The sequence below is a fragment of the Carassius gibelio genome, chromosome B16 (genome assembly GCF_023724105.1).
Source record: "Carassius gibelio isolate Cgi1373 ecotype wild population from Czech Republic chromosome B16, carGib1.2-hapl.c, whole genome shotgun sequence".
NCBI lineage: Eukaryota > Metazoa > Chordata > Actinopteri > Cypriniformes > Cyprinidae > Carassius > Carassius gibelio.
The window spans coordinates 25845616-25867060 of NC_068411.1; the positions used below are offsets into that span (position 1 = coordinate 25845616).

The 21445-nt window shown below is 35.2% G+C and overlaps 2 protein-coding genes and 1 long non-coding RNA gene across 8 annotated transcripts in view; 1 reads left to right on the forward strand and 2 right to left on the reverse strand.

Moving 5' to 3' along the window:
• LOC127974474 (calcium-transporting ATPase type 2C member 1) overlaps nucleotides 1-305 on the reverse strand; it is a 43129-nt gene extending 42824 nt beyond the window's left edge. Inside the window, exon 1 of the mRNA XM_052577788.1 lies at nucleotides 230-305. Coding sequence (XP_052433748.1) covers nucleotides 230-247 — 18 coding nt within the window. The 5' untranslated portion in view covers nucleotides 248-305. The remainder of the gene's footprint in view (nucleotides 1-229) is intronic.
• Nucleotides 306-421: 116 nt separating this feature from the next.
• Nucleotides 422-4000, forward strand: LOC127974478 (uncharacterized). Its single transcript, XR_008157298.1, has 5 exons — nucleotides 422-561; nucleotides 834-893; nucleotides 975-1063; nucleotides 1968-2023; nucleotides 2204-4000. It is a non-coding gene; the product is annotated as an uncharacterized LOC127974478 (long non-coding RNA).
• Nucleotides 4001-5300: 1300 nt separating this feature from the next.
• LOC127974475 (centrosomal protein of 85 kDa) lies at nucleotides 5301-20994 on the reverse strand. Of its 6 annotated transcripts, none has more exons than XM_052577795.1 (14): nucleotides 20740-20994; nucleotides 20004-20058; nucleotides 19787-19912; nucleotides 14211-14935; nucleotides 12438-12568; nucleotides 12245-12362; nucleotides 11968-12153; nucleotides 11708-11860; nucleotides 9571-9725; nucleotides 9351-9468; nucleotides 9123-9173; nucleotides 8117-8224; nucleotides 7791-8022; nucleotides 5301-6828 (listed from the first exon to the last, which is right to left on the reverse strand). In XM_052577795.1, the coding sequence occupies exons 2-14, from the start codon at nucleotides 20041-20043 to the stop codon at nucleotides 6665-6667; spliced, it is 2307 nt and encodes a 768-aa protein (XP_052433755.1). In that variant the 5' UTR covers nucleotides 20044-20058; nucleotides 20740-20994; the 3' UTR covers nucleotides 5301-6664. The 6 variants fall into 6 exon arrangements, with proteins under 6 accessions (XP_052433755.1, XP_052433756.1, XP_052433752.1 ...); XM_052577796.1 differs by having other exon boundaries at nucleotides 5301-6831; nucleotides 19787-19909; nucleotides 20824-20993; XM_052577792.1 differs by having other exon boundaries at nucleotides 5301-6831; nucleotides 20824-20993.
• Nucleotides 20995-21445: the final 451 nt, after the last annotated feature.

Here is a 21445-nt window from a genome sequence, read left to right on the forward strand (position 1 = left end):
GTGTGTGTGTGTGTGTTGCCTTCTACCAACAATGCATGTCACAGGTGAGGGCGGGACTTGACCAATCTGTCAATGCCTGACACCTGTAACTCAACATTGTAGTTTTTCTATGATAACACTTACTGTTTACTAATTAGCTTCTATTTCTGCTATTTATGTTAATGTTATGTTTATATCAATTCAAAGTTTGCATGATAAACACAATATTCGAAAAATATTATCAAAATACCTCAATTTCATCACTCATCTTCGTGCCGGTAGTCTCTGGAGTCGGTTGAGCTGGTGTTCTGTCAATCTGATGTAATGTCAGGCAGGGCGGCTTGCTTTTGACGGCGTTCCGCCCGCAAGGAGGGACAAGTGTCAATGTTGTACTTACAAAAAGTGACTGAATATTTCTGCACAGTGTACTTTTAAATGTCAATGCAATCATTGTTTTTTTTTTTTAAGTTATAGAATTCAAAGAGACTGCATTACAAGAACTATCTGAACCATCTCTGAAATAATCAAATGTCGTATCCGTTTTTTGTGATCGAAAGGCTTTCAAAGAAAGATCAGACAATGGTAAGACATACAAACATTTTACAGTTTCCCCATCCGTCCTGGCAAGCGAATAAATGTCATGATAAATGTCAACAATCAGAAGCAACAATCTATTGCAGATTATGGAAATGGAAGGTTTCCAACTATGCCAGTGATGGAATATAAAAGCATATGCGAGATCAAATTAGAATACACAGAGAAAACAATACACCCATGGATGATATAAATCACTTAAAAATGTCAGTTTTGATGTTTCATACTATGAAGCTGATTATTCAGAGATCTTTCCACAGAACCAGCCAGTGCTACACATCACGGACAATCTTTCCAGATCAAAGGTTGTGCAAAAGAAGGTACCGTGACCTAATTGACCAACTACTAAAGCGTTTTTATCAAACATAAAAGATAACAAATCTTCTCTAAACATGTCACAGCTCCGCAGAATGATGAATATGTCAAGATGCTGAAGATTGTTCAGCTTGAGAGAAAGGTGAACACTCAGGCTGTGGATATTGAACATAGGGTAAGATACTTCCTTTATTTTTACAGTCTCATGTTTCCATCCACCTATTCTTATGCGCATTTTGGATGAGCCTATCGCATTAAAAATAGCTGAATGGAAACGCCAAGATGCCCATCAATTCTAAAAAATGCGCATAAAAAAATTATGCTCACAACTGAGTAGGATAACTTTTTTATCCGATAAGAAAAATGCGCATAGACTGCAACGGAAACACATTTACCGAATATATTCCTCCATGCACATTGGAAAAAGTCGTGTGACTTTGCGCTATGAGACCCGTCGATCTCGTTCATTCTATATGTTGTTTGGGTCGTTCTGAAATGCCTGAGGAAAGTCTGTCGTCAAAGTATTTCTGTATAATTACTGTCTTGCATGACTGCGTTCCCTAACAGCAGGCAGCCACCTCTAAAAGCAATGACCGCATTTATTAAAATTATTATATTCACTGGCTTCTCTTAGAGATAGCCTACTTAGTGCCAGTTTATCAGGAAGTGGCGATTTTGTTCCCTTTTGACTCGTTGGATGGAAACGGTGCTTTATTCGAAAATGTTTTATGCGATATTCAAGTTCGGTTTTCTTTTTATTATATAATAAAAAAAAGGCCTCTAACACTAGCTTGCTCTATTCTTTTTTTAGTCTATCCGTTTTCATTTCGTAGCACTTGCATATCATTGCTCTTTTGTTTATCTTGATTGCTTCTATTGTAAGTCGCTTTAGATAAAAGCATCTGCTAAATGACTAAATGTAAATCTACTGTGGACTCGGTGTCTAAATCTGCTTTTCTGTTCAGTTTAAGTATCCAAGCCTGTGTTTACAATGATCAAATGTCTCCAGGTGCACAGCTCATACCATTTTTTCAGGTGTCATGTGATATTAGCTTAATTTCCTTATATTTCATGCCCAGGGCAAGATGAATTGCAGTTCTGGAAGAGGAACTGAATCGTTTGCAAGAGGCAAAAGGTAATTTATTATTTATTAGACAGAAATTGAAGTTGCAGAAATACTGAGTTAGCATGATATAGACTACATACAATAAGATCAGTATGAACCAATAAAGAAAACATTTTAAGTTTAAATCCCTTTTTAATTTCAGCATTCAAAAAGATCATTTAATGGAAATGTGTTTGTCTTTGGCTTTAGATAAATCTACAAGTAATGAGAACCAAGACGAAGAACTGGTTAAACTGTGCCTCTGGCTTCAAAACCCTAGTGAACAACTTTGAGAGATTTCTTTTCATTCAAACGGTTACGTACGTGAATGTTTGTTATGCTTTGCAGACAACAAAAGAGTTCATTCCTGTATAATTACAACAAAATAGTTATTGTCAACTCAACAGAATGGCTTTTTCCCACCCACACGGAAGTTTCTTAATAATTATGGAATTATCAGGGTTGAAAGCTTCAAAGAAGATGATGAGCAGGCCAACAGACAACTTCCTGGAGCAACTAATGGAATTTGGCCTGGTCCTGCATGCATTTATTTGTTCTGCAGAACATCCAGGTTCTGAATTTTGTAGCAGGGGAAGGAGAACCCCTGTGACCGCTGCTTCTGGTGGACCCAAACTCACCCAGCAGCTCCCATACCTCTTTAGCTCTACAAAAACGGCATTGTGATGTTCAGTAGTCCATTCCACTCCAATCAAGACCCAAGCACACGTGTTCAGTTATTTTCCTGCTTTATATCTTACATCACTTAGTTTGACTACATAAATACCATATATTTTCCACAGTCAGCTTCCGTTTACTGATGAAACATCAAGATTTGTCGTTCCTTTTAAGTTTTGCCTTCTTGAATGCACGCAGGACTTGATGGATGGGTTTTTTCCTGAACTTCAGGAAAGGTTTTCTGATGTGACCTTCCTGGTGTGGACTGTGAATCCATGCAGTTTTCATCATTAGGATTACTATTGCTCATTTTTAGGATAATGGATTGAACAAATCCCTAACCCTACACAACTTTAGTTGGTAATATTTTTAAATGTTTTAGAAAATCTCTTAAGCTCACCAAGGCTGCATTATTTTATCTAAAAATACAGTAAAGATTAATATTATTATTAATACTTAAGACATCTGTGCTGCATAATATTTTTGTGGAAACTATACATTTTTTTCAGGATGTTTTAATGAATAGAAAGTTGAAAAGAACAGCATTAATTTGAACATTATATACTTTCATATTGTACTTTTGTGCATTAGAAATGTCTTTACAGCCTTTTACGATCAATTTAATTAAACTTTACTGAATAAAAGTACAGTATTCATTTCATTCAAAAACTCAAAAAAACAAAACTTTTGAACAGTATAAGTAGTGTTGTCAAACGATTAATCGTGATTAATCACATCCAAAAGAAACATTTTTGTTTACATATGTGTGTGTGCTGTGTATTTATTATGTATATATAAAGACACACATAAAGTATATATTTTTAAAATGTTTACATGTATTTACATATTATATATCTATATTCATATAATTTATATTATATATAAATTAATCATGATTAATCACATCCAAAATAAGTTTTTGTTTGCCAAATATGTTTGTTTGTTCTGTGTATATTTATGGTGAGCGTGATTTTACCAAGTACAACATGTTCCTGGATCAACATCCTTGTTGATCCTGGAAAAACATTCCAAGCAACCAATCAGAATTGAATTATAACTTTCCAAGAAAAATCGGTTTTAGGCTTACAATCATAGTTAGGTCCTTCTACACCTTTGTTAATCAGCTATCATTTCCCACTGATTTTATGAATAAATTATGGGTAGGGTTAAGGTTTGGGGCTATATTTTTGACTAATAATGTTAATCCAGCATCAGCAAAAGACGTTGATCCAGGAACATGTCTTACTTGGCAAAATCAAGCCGACTGTGTATTTATTATGAATATATAAATACACATACATACAGTATGTATTTAAAAAAATACTTACATGTCTAGATTTATATTCATATAATTTAGATTACAAATAAACAATTTTATTATTGCATTTCCACACCAGTGCTACAGTGATTACTGCTGTCCTGTGGTCTGACTCTAAATGCAGCACCACCGCTGCTGCTGTGTCCTCAAGCCTCATCTCACAGACGGTGTGCAGACACTTACAGAACAGTCCTTAACTAAAGAACAACAACCATCATCTCATGTCACAGCGAGTGAGCATCATTAACACACTTTAACGGACGGTGATGCTACAACACAGCACTCTTCAAATATCTCACTGATCCAGAAATTGATCATTCCGGAAAGAAATCTCAAACACATCAATAAATAGGTTTACAATCATTTTAAGTAGTAATCAATTTGACAACTAAATTATTAAAGAAATTCAATTTACAATAGTTTATCAACTGATAATATAAAAGTGCTTTTTCTAATTTCTGTAAATGACCCAAGAGACACCCTGTCTCGTGCCAAGGTGATCTATGGGTTAGAATTGACTTCCATATTATTGTAAATGTTCCAACTAAGTCTTTTAAACATTTTTCATTATTTGCAGAAATCCATTTACAAACAATCTTTTGGGTGAGGTTAAATACACTGAAACTTCTCTATATTAAACAGATTTGGCTGCTTTAGCTTCTACTCACATTATTAATAATTACGAAAAAAAGAAAGAAAAAAAAGCATGCATCCCAATAATAACTTTTGTTGTTGGAGGGTGTGTAATTACATATTAAATGTCAATATTAAAAGTGACTAAATGTTAAATGTTATTTCTATATGTGACCATGGACCACAAGACCAGTCATAAGGGAACTGAGATTTATGAATCATCTGAAAGCTGAATAACTAAGCTTTCCATTGAGGTATGGTTTGTTAGGATAGGACAATATTTGATCAAGATAAAACTATTAGAAAATCTGGAATCTGAGGGTGCATTAAAAAAAATCTAAATATTGAGAAAATCACCTTTAAAAGGTGTCCAAATGAAGTTCGTAAGCAATGCATATTACTAATCAAAAATTAAGTTTTGATATATTTACAGTAGGAAATTTAGAAAATATCTTAATGGAACATGTTTAATTAATATCTTAATGATTTTTGCTATAAAATAAGAAACAAAATTTTTGGTTATTGCTACAAATATACCCCAGCGACTTAAGACTGGTTTTGTGCTCCAGGGTCACATATCACCAAAGTCTAAATTCTAGTATTTTTATGTTATTATCAAAAGAGAACATTTTACAGCATTATACATACAAAAAAAAAATTAAAAAAAACACAATCAACACATTTTTACTTTTGAAATACAAAGCTTTATTTCTAAAAACGGAAACAGCTTAAGACAAATATTTCATTTAGTGTTGTTAGAATGATTTTGGCATAAATCTTTTTGTTTGCCTGGCTGGTTTTCTGTTAAACTTGAAAGATCTTACAATATAAAAAGTCTGGTGCATTGTCAAATTACATTCACACTTGTAAGTGATGTTTCTGGACCAAAATGTATCAATTTAGCACGCAACACTCCCCACAATATATGGTCCCTTTATAATAATAGAATCCAAATACCTCTGCAGTCACACATTACAGTGGAAAGACAATGAGTGAATACAGGTTACTTCCCTAAACGCGAGGCATCTGCTCTAATATTTGACATGCACTACTACAATATTTGCTTCACCAGTTAGTTTCCTCTGATGTGTTGTTTCAATAGCATGGATTACGATCGAACACATCATATATCCTGTTATTTTACTGGCAATACAATCCTGCCCCTCAATACCCCAACACACAAACATAAGCAAACGTCACCAGTTCAAATGATACGTGACACAAAAATAATATTTTTTAGTGTGTTAGTTTTGCAGCAGCAAAGAACCTAATAATGTCATTAGATTCTCGAGATACCTTTGAAATTACTGATGATATGATCAGTTAGTTGGTAATTAAGAAATCCTAAACTTAAATAGCATTCTATTAACTTTTTTTATTTAACAGACAACCAGAAATTAATATTATGTTTACAGCCCCCTCTTTCTTTAAAATGTCCCTGTTTATTGGTCTGTATAATACCATGTACACCAAGACTCATTATGGACACTGTTTGGATCTGCTCTGTCTTTGATCACGATGAACTTTGGTTGTTACATATAATAATAGGGAATGTCTATTCTCCATCTTTATACACAAATGATCTGCTGGTGTAATTTCAAACAGCCAGAAGTAGCCAAATATTTCCTCAGCCTCAGATTCTGTGTTCGTTCGGTTTACTGTAAGATGATGGATACCAGTTAATATCTTCTTGTTACACACGACCAAGAGTCACTCACTTTGCCATTGTAAAAAAACACAGCGTCTTAGTTGCACCCAAAGATTAAATATTTTCAGTTGACTGTCAACTTCATCACAGACGTTCCCAAATACATGGAAAGGTTTATATTAAATCGTTCTCTTTCCACTGCACACAAAGTCATCGAAATCTTAGAAAAATATCTTATGTATAAAAATAGCCCTCTGGTTTGTGAGATTACAGTGTCCTTAGTGTCGCTTATCCTTCATGAAGAAGGTTTGTGTTGTAGTGAGAGTTTGTAGTGTCTTTAAAGGCACTCGTGATGTGGAGTTACCCTCATCTGAGCACAAGCCGTTATAGTCCGAGCTCACTGAGTGATGCAGTTTTCTCCCATATCCTGAGCGTAGCGGTCAGAGACTGTGGTTCTCAGTTCCTCGACGTCTCGACGGAGCTGCTGAGCTTCCTGCAGCTTCTTCTGCAGCCCCTCGGGGCTCAGCCAGTCCTCCCACTGCTCTCCTACTGGAGCGGGAGCTGCTGCAGACAGACAGACACTGGGTCAGAGTCACCGCTGATAATAGCCACAACACAGATAGCACAACAATCCTGCTGTACTGAGTTTCCATGAGAGCATGGTGAAAACTGTTGAGCCGTAATCACCACAGCTAATACAAAACAAGAGACGAGGAGCCAGTCTGTACTAGGTATTGGTGATATTAATCACAGTGAGTGTGATATTCTACATGTTTGTGTGTATGTGTATTAAGATTTTAATTGTGTTTCTGAAAAGTAGGAAAAACCTGTTGGTAATTTTGATTCATTTTCTCCGATAAAAGCTTCAACTTTAATTTTTAAAATACAAAATTAAAGTGCATAAATCAAAAAAAAAAATTTATATTTATCAAATTAAATCAAAATTGAAATTGAACAAAATGAAATACTCTTAATTATAAACATTATTTGATTATTTACATTTAGATTTTAACTTGAACTTTTACTGTGATAACTTTAATATAAAGATAAGATATTTAAGATAACATTTTATTCTCTAACATCAGTAGCAAGGGTTGTTTAAAACCTTTTTAAAAACGTCGCAATTCTGAAAAACTCTTAAAAAAGGTTTTTTTTACCAATTCAAAATTTTCAAATATCTCGTAAATCTGACTCCATTTCTCAGAATTGCAAGTTTATATCTCACAGAAAAGTCAGAATTCCGAGATAAAGTTGCAATTACCTTTTTTTATTTTTTATTATTCAGTGGAGGAAATGGGCTTATATATATATATATATATATATATATATATATATATATATATATATATATATATATATATATATATATATATACTGTATATATATATATATATATATATCATTTTGATTCCTGTCGAAAATTAAATATCACACTACTCTGGCTAGGGTCTTTTATATCCAGGCATTATCTGAAAGAGTGCAAGCATTCCGTATAGCCTGTTGACAGCAGAGGGCGCACTTACAGGCAACACCGAGCAGCATGGAGAGGTTTGGGTCATTGCCCTGTGCCCGCTGGGTGAGAACGTTGCAGAGGGAGCGGAGGTCACACAGACAGGCGGCCATCTCTCCATACAGCTTCTGGGTGAGCCGGGCTCCCATAGGGAGCAAACCACGACCACTCGGCACCTCTTCACCCTGTAGACGCTCTTGCAGTGTCAGATTATTTTCCATCAGCTCCTGGTTCTGTGCTGAGAGCTGAAATACAAACACATGCACACCCTCAGTTCTCCCGTGTGCCATGAAAACACAAAGACAAAGAGCTGGATATGCATTATGGTCAACTTCTAACCTCTTTCATAGCGGTGCGTAACTGGAGCAGACGCTCCTCTTTCTCTGCAACCTCCTCTCGCAGAGCCTGACTACTGCACTCCTCCTGAGAGAGCTGCTCCTCCAGAGTCTAAGACAACACACACACACAATATTATAGCTGTAAATTAAACATGTTCCTCATATAAATTAAACTGCAGCTGATTTTGAAAGTACATTCCTGAAGACTTAATCATAGAATACGATACCTTGCTCTTAGGTATATGTATTTACTTAAATTACAACTAATTACAGTCTTTAAGACCAATTCTTACTCAAAACCGGTTCCATTTGAAAGAAAAAATACTGGAAAAGAATGTTTTTTATGATGTTCGTTAAATTGCATTAAATTTTTTAAAAATTTACAGTAAAATACATTTTATAATGTTACAACAGATTTCCATTTCAAATAAATGCTGTTCTTTTGAAAACTGCATTTAACAAAGAATCCTGAAAAAATTAATTACCGTTTCCAAAAAAAATTTATAATAATAATTTAGCAGCACAACTGTTTTCAACATTGATAAGTGATGATTCTTGATCATCAAATCAGCATATCAGAATGATTTCTGAAGGATCATGTGACACTGAATACTAGAATAATGGCTGCTGACAATTTAGCTTTTCCATCACATTTCATCATTTTAAAATATAACAAGTGTTTTTTTTACTATATTTTATCAAATACATAAAACTTTTCATAAAAAAAATAAATAAAAAAAATAGACCTGATCTCCAGTAGTCCTTACCAGTTATAGATAGACCGATTTGCAAAACATTAGCATTAAAGAAGAGCATGACACTAGCAACAACAAGGTCACATGATTAAATACATTCATTATAATCAAATGTAGAATCAAATATATACACTATCAGTTCGACACTCTGGATGAAAGTGTCTGCCAAATGCATTTTTTTTTTAATGTAAATAGGTTAAAAATGCGATCGCTAAACAAATAAAACTGAATTAAACTGAAAGTAGTCTTTACCCTGATCTGTGAACCAAGCTGCTCCATTATCCTGAGTTGCTTTTCAATGACCTAAAGAAAGAAAGATTCATTCAGATAGTGTTTGAAATTATTTGCACAGAACATGTGAATGTGAATATATATATATATATATATATATATATATATATATATATATTCACATGCTTCAACACTATTAGCATCCCTAAGCTAAATTAAGTGTTACTGCAAAGTTAAATGAATAAAAACCTTTTTTAGTCGCTGGTGCTCCTCTTTCAGTATAGTGTTTTCTTCTCGTAGCTTCTCTATGTCAAGACAAGGCAATCTCACTCCATCCTCAAGGCTCTCCTGCACTCTGTTCTGGAGACTAAACACACAAGCAAATCAAACAATATTACACCCCTTAAATGGAAATGCTTCAAAATCGAATGAATGGACATTTTTGTGCAATCAGGGCTTTTTTCCCTACCTGGTGACTGTTGAAAGCAGTTCTCTCTCCTTGCGCCTCTGTTCTTCTAGTTGGGTCTCTTTGTTGTGCACAGCACTGCGGGCCTCCTCCAGTTTGGCTTCAAGATCTCTGACAGTGGCCTGTAGCTCAGCCGTCCTCTCCTCTGCCTCCTCCAGCTGCAATACAACATCCGGAACTGAATTAAAACGGAGGACTGAGAATGAAAATAACAGCAGTTTAAAACAGCAGACTAAAGTGCTGGGTGATGGATAGGCAACATAAAAAAAATGTCTGTACAAATGTCTGTCATGTCTGTACAATTTTGATATTTTATTGAAAAACGTCTCTCACACTCACAAAGACTGGATGCATTTTAATTTGCATTTGTTTTATATTTCAATATATCTTAACCTGTTAACTGTCACCCGTCCGCTTTGTGGGACACCTACATTTACTTGACTATATTACAATTAAATCTAATCTAATCTTGACAAACTATCTATCGTTTGAAAGGTCTAAGACTCCCAAATATATATTTTATCAATGTTTTTTGTTAAAAATTATGTAGGAAAAGTAATAGATTAATTTGTGACAAGAGTGCACCCTTGAAAATCTACATTATAACAGGAATTTTGACCTTTGTTAAAAAAACAAGACTTCTTTGTTGCCTTTTTCTCTATCACATTTTAGAAATCATGAGAAATTATATATCAACTGAAAACTTAAAATCTCAAAATTCATCCTTTAAAACTCATTTTAAAATCAGACATTGCATTACCATGTAAATGATACATCAATATCATGTTACAAATTGTTTTCATTCATGAATAACACAAATTTAAGTTTGGATCGTGCACTACAAAGTCAATGTTCAAAAATATGAGTGACAGTTAAGGGGTTAAAATGTAGTTTATTCCTGTAATGCAAAGCTACATTTTCAGGAGCCAATACTCCAACCTTTAGTGTCACATGATCCTTTAGAAATCATTCAAATATGCTTTTTTTATTGTCAATGTTGAAACCAGTTCGTTTGCTTAATTTTTTTGTGGAAACCAGGATACATTTGTAGGATTCTTTGATTAATAAAAAGTTCAAAAGGACAGCATTTATTTGAAATAAATAATAAATTAGAAATCTTTTACAAAATTATAAAGCCTTAAAGCTGCAGTCGGTAACTTTTGACACTCTAGTGGTTAATAAACAGAACTGCTTGCGTGTTGCGGAATGACATTGTAGCCAGAACTATTCCTCTCTGTTTATGTCTATGAAGAATCACAAAGGTACTGGGTTACTCCGCCGTGGTACCCCCAAAGCAATCTAAAATAGTCCGAATATAAACACTTATTATAGGTGCACCCTAGTGATTCAGGACAAGCTAAAAACACGGTTTGGAAAATGGATTCATGGTGTACTCACTTATTATATACATTTTGTATACTTTGAACACAAAAAAAAGTTAAAAAAAAGTTACTGACCATAGCTCTGCTACAATGTCCTTCTGCAACACGCAAGCAGTTCTGTTTATTAACCGCTAGAGCGTCAAAAGTTACCGACTGCAGCTTTCAAATGTTAGAACTTCATGGAGTACTCCAGAATGTAATCAACATTGTTTAAATTCAGCAGGTGCACGCTCGCTTTCGCTGACACGTTGATTACGTTCTAGGGTACTCTTCAAATGGTGGAAGATGGTAACTTGAGGAGAAGACTTATTGAATAAATTATGTTATTATTGTTTTGTGTTTTTTTGCACAAAAAAAAAGTATTCTCGTAGCTTCGTAAAATATGTGTAACCTGATGTCAATAACAGGGAATAATCAGCTAAAAATCTGAAAGTAAATAAAATAAGCAGTTTAAAAAAAGAGATAAACAAGACATTTTACATAATTCCATAGTGCATTCTATGGTGCATTTAAGAAAAAAAGACCTTCTCCCAAAAAACAATGTCTTAGAGAAGAAGCATAGAGAGCTTGGGATTTTGTAAGCCAGTGGGGTAAGAAGAGTGTTACTTTAAGATAAGGAATACAATAGGAGCAGATGTGTGATATATGGGTGCAGTGGATGATACAATAGTGTCTGGCAATACACCATAAGAGAAAATCTCAAGATGAGCATTACGAGCAACTGCTGTGAAACCACAGAACCATCAGAGAGTCCAGACCTTTTTGTGCTGGGCCTGGTAGTCTTCCATAGTTGGAAGGTCAGCCAAATATCGCTCGAGCGTCTCAATCCGCTGCTGTTTTTCTCTGTTCTGCTCTGACTCCTTCTGACACTTCTTTTTCAAGCCATTGATATGCTTGTCTCGACTTCGGATCTTTGTAGTAAACAGCAACAACAAGATGAAAATTCAAACATCAGTTCTGTGAGATTCTGCTTATATGTGGTTGAGGAGGTCACATGATGAAGCTTGCATATGCTCACCCTTTCTTCTTGTTTCTTTAACTCTTCTGCATGTTTTTCACTGCTCTCTTTCAAGACCTCATTCAGACGTTGTGTCTCTGCTTCCACTGCACCCAGTCTCCGATCCGCTTCTAGTTTCTCCTTGGTAAAGCACTCGTTGCGTTCGGCAAACTGGGCTCGCAAAAAAGCATTTTCCCGCTGGGCTTCCTATCACACACACATAGGGAAGAAGGAGGACAACTCAAAGAGATGTTTTGATACAGTGTAAGGAAAAGGCTGTGCACGCATGTGTGCTAACCTGCAGTCTCAACAGACAGACATCTGTGTAAGGGGCTCCACGCCCCATGATGGCACTGTGCACCTGCATCTCACTCTCTCTGAGACGCTGTTCCAGCTGGGCCATTTGCTGCTTCTGCCTGCAATGTGCCAGTTACTACATTGTATTAATGTTAAAAATCTTTGTAAGATGAGAGATGCTTCTAAAAACTTACCTTTCAATGGTAAATTCTTTCTCTTTTAGCAAGTTCTCATTGGCTTTAATGACAGCTTCCCACTTGATGTTCTCTGTGTGAGAAGTTGCTGGGTAGAGAGATGTATACTGTCCATTTTCTCCAGTCATTAACTGCAATAAAAATAGGTGGGAAGGTATGAACTCTCATTTAAAATGGGCATAAAAACACAATCGGGCCAAGACAGATACCTCTTTTAACTTTAAAGTCAACATGAAGTGGTTTTGCAACCCATTTTACTATAGTATGATGTGTTCAATTGACAATGAATACTAAACAAGATCAAATCTGTAGGTCTGGTCATCCTGTCAATCAAAAGAAGGTGGAACAGCTTGTTGGACCGTTACAAGCTCATGCAGTGAAGAAAATGTCTCTGCCACTAAGCTGACAGTATAATTGCATAATTGCAATTTGCAGCAATAATTTTTATAGCAGTTATTATTTTAGATTTACAAAACATGTAGTATATCCATTGATTTGTCTCTCAGACAAATTGACAGCAGTGTATTTTCCATCACTCCATATTGAGAAATTAATATAAAGCAAGGTAGCTAAATAAACATGTTGGGTGACTGAGGGGTGTCTGGACTTTGTTAACATACAGACCACAGATATATATGGGGTGGTAAACTTTAACAGGATAAAAGGTTTGTTTGGGATGTTAAGGGTTCATTAACTGCTGAAAGGCAAAAAACTTAATTGAGATCTCTAATGTCCTCATCATTTCTTACAATTAAATTTTTTCAAACCACTTTCTTTCAAAATTGCGCAGATAATATCAGTATTTTAAAATAAATATAAGCAAAAACAAACATTTATATCGTTCACTTTTTCATTACTGAAATCAGCCTAAATTGCTATTCCCGTATTTTTTCGTACTATAAGTCGCATCAGTCCAAAAATATGTCATGATGAGGAAAAAAAACATAAGTCGCATTTATTTAGAACCAAGAACCAAGAGAAAACATTACCGTCTACATCCGCGAGAGGACGCTCTATGTCTTCAGTGTAGACTACAGCAGCAATGAGCAGCATAGAGCGCCCTCTCGCGGCTGGAGACGGTAATATTTTCTCCTAGTTCATTTCTCTCGGTTCATGTCAAATTAATTTTGATAAATAAGTGCACCTGACTATAAGTCGCAGCACCAGCCAAACTATGAAAAAAAGTGACTTATACTTATAGTCCGGACAATACGGTAGTTAAAGTTTTCTTTTCCCTGGTTGCACTGTTGTTTTTAGAGGCATATATTTTACATACCACATTCGTTTGTTAATAAAAATAAAATAAAAATAATAAAAATAAAAATAATTATTTATTTGAAATAAAGCTGAAATAAAATACTATTAGATGAAAAATTTGAAACCCTCTGCAACTAACTAAAAATACTAAAATTACTAAAATGGACATAAAAAATTAATCTGAGCTAAATATAGTTATTTAAAAAAACGAATGAAAATGACAAAAGCACAGAATTACTTAACTTATTTAACTTAAACTAAAATTTACATTTTTAAATAATCCGGTTCAAAGCATTAATAAATAGTAAATAAATGATACAGCAATAATTCTGAACATTTTGATGAAAGTATAGTTTTGGAACAGCATGCAATGATGAATTATGCACAATAAAACCAGCAACACGTTGAAATAAAGTTATTTCTAATTTCATACCGACGTTAGAAGTATGATTCATGATTACATAACTGTTCCCTTTTCATTTCTCGTATGCAGCAGGACACAAGCTGAACTCTAACCTGCATTTGTTCCACCTGTAGCCGCAGACTCTCGAGTTTCTGCTTCTGCTGCTGCCAGCTGGCCAGTTCACCACAGCGTTCCTGCAGAAGCGGATCATAAGCTCCAGTGCTGGCCTGGTCCCTCAGGAGAGCCTGAGTCTGCAGGCCCTGAGGTACGGAAAACATCCTGGCAGAGGCACCAGACCCTGAATGAATGTTCCTTTGGCCATATGGGTCTACGGGACATGTGAGGCCTGCCCTAGCCTCTGGTAGAACTTTATAGGTCTGTTCCAGCAAGCCTGTATTGTCCCCAAGCCCAGTCATTTGCAGCTGTTGCCGTACATCATGGCAAAGTCCCCCAAGCAGAGCCGACTGATTAAGTGTTGGCTCCATGGCAGGTACCTCAAACTTCTGGGCTTCATCCAGCCGTGTCTGATCTCCAGAGGGGAAGAGTGAGTGATCGAGGCCATTAACTAGGCTGCGGTATCGGCTCAGGCAATCAGGCTTGACTGCAGTCGCATCTAAATTTCCATCGTGCTGAGCATCCAGGTTGGGGGACGATGCAGATTTGGGGAGTGATGACTTGGAACTGGAAGAGCTGGAGGACACCCGGGCCTCTTCAGAAGCACGCGGCTTGAGCCTGGGAGCAAGACTTCCGGCTGTGGAGGGCATGACATGGGCAGTGGGTATGGGGATCTGACTGCGGATGGGCTGGAAAGAGGGACTGCTGCTGGTGCTGCAGATGTCTAACACAAAAACGGAGAGAGAAATATATCAAACCAAATACTAGTTATGTATAAAATGAGCAATAGCCTGCAAAAAGTGCCTGTCCTTAAAAGAACACTGCATTTTTTTTTTATAATAGGCTCCCCTAGAGTTAAACAGTTGAGTTTTACAGCTTTCTAATCCATTCAGCCGATCTCCGGGTCAGGCGGTAGCACATTTAGCTGTAGCTTAGCATAGATCATTGAATCTAATTAGACCATTAGCATCTCGCTCAAAAATGGCCAAAGAGTTTTGATATTTTTCCTATTTAAAACTTGACTCTTCTGTAGTTACATTGTGTACTAAGACCGACAAAATGAAAAGTTGCAATTTTCTAGGCTGATATGGTTAGGAACTGTACTCTCATTCAGGGGCGTAATAATCAATAACTTTGCTGCCATACCATGGGTGCAACAGGCGCAATGATATTACGCAGGGCCTGAAAATAGTCCCCATGGTACGGCAACCTTGAAACCACAACAAAAACGAATTACATGCTCTGGGAAAATCAATTAAAACAAAGTAAAATTAAATAAAATATAGTAAAATCAAATAAGAATTTAAAAAAAGAATAAAGTTAATAGAAATTAAAATAAAAAGAAATGTGCTGGGAAAAAATCATTAAAGCAAGTAAAATCAAACAGATGTAGAAAAAAAAATCAATTAAAAAACATTCAATTAAATGCCCTGGGAAAATAAACTAAAAGTAAACTAAAAGAAAAAAAATCCACTGGAAAAAAAATTAAAGCAAGTAAAATAAAGCAAAATAAAAGGCCGTAAAATAAAACGATTCTCTCTTTCTCTCTATATATACACACACACTCATATCTACATATTATTTATATCTATCTGAATATGTGTGTGTGGTTAAGCTCTTCCATTTTGCCTCACTGTTTAACATTATATAGACAGTATGCAACTGCAAAGAGTATGTTGCTAAATTACCTGATTATTAACTACTAAATTAATGTCATTAGTTCTGAAAAGTAACACACACCAAACAATTGCGAAAAATACTCACCTTGCAAGCAATAAAAGCGATACCATCAAATGATTACATTTTCATACATTGAAGAGCAGTGAGGCATAAAAAACATGTCTTCCCAATGAATCTTCAGTAAATGACAGACAAACTACTGATCTTAAAACACACCCACTCCGTCTGCCAGAACTCGTCCTTCAAAAAAATGAATGTCAAGCTTGGGCAAGGTGAGTGTACCTGCTCTGAGAGTTTGTTCTCCTACAGCTCTGTTAGCGCAGGAGCGCGTTCACTCAGAAAGGTTAGCGGTATTTATAGAGCACTCTCATGTTACACCGTGAGGTGTCTATGTGTGTGGGACTCCTGCTTAAACCATACAGCTCACCTCTAACACACGCGCTTATTAGTCCTCTATACTGTAATACTGCTGAAGTGCCTTTAAACAAGTCCCTCAAATACAATAATTCAATTAACACACACAAAACAAGTGGAGATGTCACGAGGCAGGCAGCAGTGGGAGGCTCTGCCCTGTGGGTGTCTCTTTTAAACATCTGCTAAGGACAGGTTTAGACAATTCTTTGGTTCGAAGAAAGATTCTTGGAGCGCTGGGAGGTTTTCTACCATTACAAGAAACAGTCAGAGCAAAACAAAGCCGTCACCATCACAACACAGAAGCCCACAGACAGTCAACCATATATTTATAACTGCTAAAGCAAAACGGCTGCCAAGACGTTCTGGGTTGCCAACGTTTTGGCTGTTTAAAAAACAAATAAAAGTTGTATTATTAGGGTATCTTAGTTGCTAGGTGCCACGACTGTAAGAAAACTCAAGCAGTTCGTTATTGCTATTACAATGGGAGCTTATCTGGGTTTCAGGGTAACAACAACAAAAAAAGGATATCCAGATAACAGGCTGGTCAGATAAACATTAGAATACTGAATTTTCATGACCTTTTCAGTCGTTTATGATCACTGGACAAGAATTGTAAAATAATTTTAATTCAGACGGATGCGCTAATGAATATATATTATCATGATTAATAACATCCAAAATAAACATTTGTGTTTACATAATATATGCGTGTATTGTGTTGTATATTTTATCAATATTTAAATACACACACAAATACATGTATGTTTAAGAAATTGACATGTATATATTTATATTTGTACATCATGGTTTCCATAAAAAAAAATATTAAGCAGCACGACTGTTTTCAACATTGATAACAATAATGAAAGGTTTCTTAAGCACCAAATTTGCCTTACTATTTTCACTCTTTTTTGATCAAATAAATGCGGCCTTGGCTAGGGTAAATAATACACTTAAAAAAAAATTTTTTTTAATCCTATCAATCCCAAACTTTTGAACAGTAGCATATAATTGCCGAACATTTACTTTTCACAACATTACTAAAAACTGAAACAGAAAATGATTTAGTCACTTACAAGGCTGTTGTCCTGTTTTGAAACTCACACTAAGGGGTTTAATAACCTCTGCTGAATTGAGTACAGTTACCATAATAATCAAGCCTTAAAACCATTCAAACCAGGCCAAACAGTGCAATACAATAATGACAGCACAAGCTAAACAAAAGCACACAGAAATGTTTTCAACCACACTGCATGTTCAGTACAGATCTGTGGTAATGGACATACACCATCTTATCAGTACAGCTAATCTTTGTGCGTTACGTGTTTAACGAGGCACAGAGAAGAAAACCCGGAGACCAGGATCAGAGTTTCCATTCAGTCCTCCAGGTCAGGCCCTCCTAATGTGACCCCATCAGAGGAAGTGCAACACCGCCTGGAAGAATCTATGGTATGGAATATCATATCCTCCTCTAAATCTCATAGGAGTTCCAGAACTATGAGCACATCTCCATGACTAAAAATATGACAGCTTAATCTAAAAACAGCCAGCCAGTTAATGTCTGTGGTAAATAAAAACTACAACCATAACCTGTTTGTTTGGCCAAGCTAAAAAAATAAAGGGTCACAAATTAAATCTGAAGATTAATATATAATGTTCTTTGGTGACTAAATAAATAATTAATATATGTTCTAAATTTTGTATTTCATTCATTTCTATTCTTGCACATGGGTACATGTTAATATTATTATTTTAAAAACAAATAGAGCCAATTTTCTCCAGGATTTTTGTTATTTTTTTTTATTTTTATCAAGTCTGACAGGATGTTCGAATGTAAAAATGTAAGAGATCCTGTATGATTTGTCATGGTAGAACTGGAGAAAATTTACTTTTATCATTTTGAAATTATTACTTAAAATTTACAGTTATTACTATAAATTCCATGGTTCCCGAAACATTTGACCACTATATTTCCATAATTTTTTCTCATGATTTTGAGTCTTTATGATTACTAGCAGTGTTGGGGAAAGTTACTTTTAAAAGTAATGCATTACAATATTGCGTTACTCCCTAAAAAAGTAACTAGTTACGTTACTTATATATTATTCGGTTGTTAAGTGATGACGTAAGAAACGCTGCTTCCGGGTCCAAGCCTCAACTCGCTTCACTTGAGAATACTACCCCAGCAGCCGTTTATGAGCACTGTTTATTCATATTAATCATTTAAGCTAAACACTTTCAAACTTACGGTATACACTACAGTCTCCGTGCTCACAGCGTCCCAAACACAAATCATTTGTATATATTTTTTTTATATTTATATTTTCATTGTCTGGCTATCTGGGACTTCGGTATGGAGTTAAAGGTTAAGATTATAAGTTTTTCGCTAGTATTGTATCACACTGTGAGTTTATATTAGCACCTTTTGTTGTTTTCTCGTGGTAACTGATAGAGCGTTTGGACACGGAAGCGCTGCTACGTGACGTCAGACTTAACAAGCGAATGGAGAGTAATGTGTTACGTTACTTCTGCGTTACTTTTTAAATATGAGCAGGACTTGATTGTTTTTAATATAAGAAGTTCTATTTATAGCAAATATAAAAGCCCTTTCACACCAAAAAGTGTAATGAATAAACCTCAGGCTGAAGGAGAAGTAAATTCACGTCTGTACTGTAGAACACAGGAGAAGAAGGTTCAACACTCTTCAGCCATAAAAAAACAATGAAGCACAATTGGTAGTTTATCTAGAGTCATTTTTGCTTATTAGTATATCTGAACTAAATCAAAGGTCAACAGGAAATACATAAGTTAATAAAATGGAATTAGATACATTAGTTATTAACATATTAAGTTATTGCAGGTTTGCTTCATATTCTGAGTTTGTATTTCATATTTTTAATTCATTTTGCTGAATACTAAATCTGTTTTTTTTTTTTTTTGTTGTTTTTTTTGTGAGTGGAATGAATTAATGCACATTCACGTTTAGTCTAGAACTATAGTAACACACAACACCTCTGTACTTCCAATTTCTCCCGATATGGGGAAAGGAGACTAAGAAGTCAGTAAATGGGAAAACATAGTAACTAGCATTACTTTTTTTTTTTTTTTTTTTTTTTTTTTTTTTTTTAAGTAACTTGGATATTTTCTTGTAAATTAAAAGTAATGCGTTACTTTACTAGTTACTTAATCTGATTGCGTAACTCGCATTACTCCCAACACTTATTACTAGATAAAGAAGATCAGTTTCCACTCAAATAGACCCAGTTCTAGCAAACATAACTAGAAAAGTTTGTATTCATTATAGTATTCCATGCCTGGTTCCATCGTGGAATACTGTACTAGAATACACTACTATTCCATTAATTTCCTTGACTATATATTCCATGCCTGGAAATCCCATTTTGTGATTCACAATTTTATATTAAAGACTGACGGGCTGTTGAGATGAAAGAGCTGACCAGGTCACTCTCAGATTTCTCACCTTCAGTGTGGTCAGAGGTACCCAGACCCGTGTCTCCGTTGTCCTCTGTGCTGGGCCGCCATCCAAAGCGGCTCTGGAACTTCTCAGACACAGCAGGTGTCAGCCATTCCGTGTCAGAGTGTCCTACTGGAGCACAATGAACACATGGTGAGACACTCTATTATGGTTATGAGGTACATAATATATGCTTTAACTGCGGATGGCACTGGATTTGTACCTCTGAGTTTGGGGTTCTGGTATTTCTGTGAAGTGGTCATTCCTGGGGCAGTCACCTGTGGACAGCATTCATTAATGAAAAACAAATAAATAAATAAGACAACAGCTGTCAAAACACAAAAGTGTCTGGAAGCAAAAAGTAGAGAGGAACTAAATCTTTTAGCTGTGTGGCAGAACTAAGAACAACAAACAAAACAGCTGAAAACAACAAAATAAATATAAATTACAAAATAATAATTAAACCTGGTTAACACTATTAGTATTACATAATAAAATGTGATCTTGTTTTTTTATAACATGATATATATACAATTTGTTAAATTACTAAATATTATTTCCACTAACGTTACTGTTTAACTAGTTAAATGAAAAAGCAGACGATATTCAAAATCATTCACCGATTAACTGTTGTGGAAAAAAAAATCTTAATTGCAAAAAAGAAGAAAATATGAAATATCTTTGAAATAATAGATAATTTAGTTGTCATAAGTTAACATTATTTAAGTCGTGCAATATTTTAGCTAGATTTATCTATAGGACATTTAAAGCTCGTTTACCTAGAACAATGAAATCAAGGCATTCAATATTCATAATAACTTTTAAAATGTTCATAAAAGCTTTGAAAACAAGCTCCATATATGTAGGTACTTCAAACAAACACATTTAACGTTACCTCGTACAAGTAGCCAAGTTAGCCAACAAAAAGAGTCGGTAAAAAAGTAAACAACTCCACGTACCTTAACTCACGGGCTGAACGGGTCTTTACGGAATATAATAATGACACGAACACAACCCAGAGGAACAATAATGTGCTTCATTACCCGAGAGACGCTGACTGGATGGATGCTAACATCAATAACACACAACAATCAAACTGTAAGCGGCCTCGAGCTTCAAACACCCGCCGCTGTGCCACTCAAACTCGGGACTCTTTTTTTCAACCGTTATTCTAGTTCTTCCTCTGCGTTCTGCTCGCTTGACAGGATGAGACCGCGAGTGCCCCCTGCCGCTTGATTAGTGAGCTGCATGCGCAATCCGATCCACCTTCGTTTATATGATATTTATATGATAATTTATTAGTGATAAAATGTCATATTAAAATACATATTCCGGGCCATATTCAAGAATCATATTATAGTTTTTTTTTTTCACAGTTAACCGGCAAGGGAAAAAAATTGTTATGTATTAATAAAATAACATCTACATAGAGCATCATTACTAGCTCATTTTGTTTTCTATAGATTTGACAGAAATTGTGTTTTCAGAAATGTAGTTATATTCTCATGTTATATGTTAATCTCTGAATGAATTAATGAAGCAGTTAAAAACATTATTAGCTTTTGATAAGGGATGAAGGCTGAGGTAATGGGCAATTGTACTGTACTGTGGTGAGTAAAAAAATACAGTTGAGTTAATAAAATTATGATTTTATTTTTTAATATT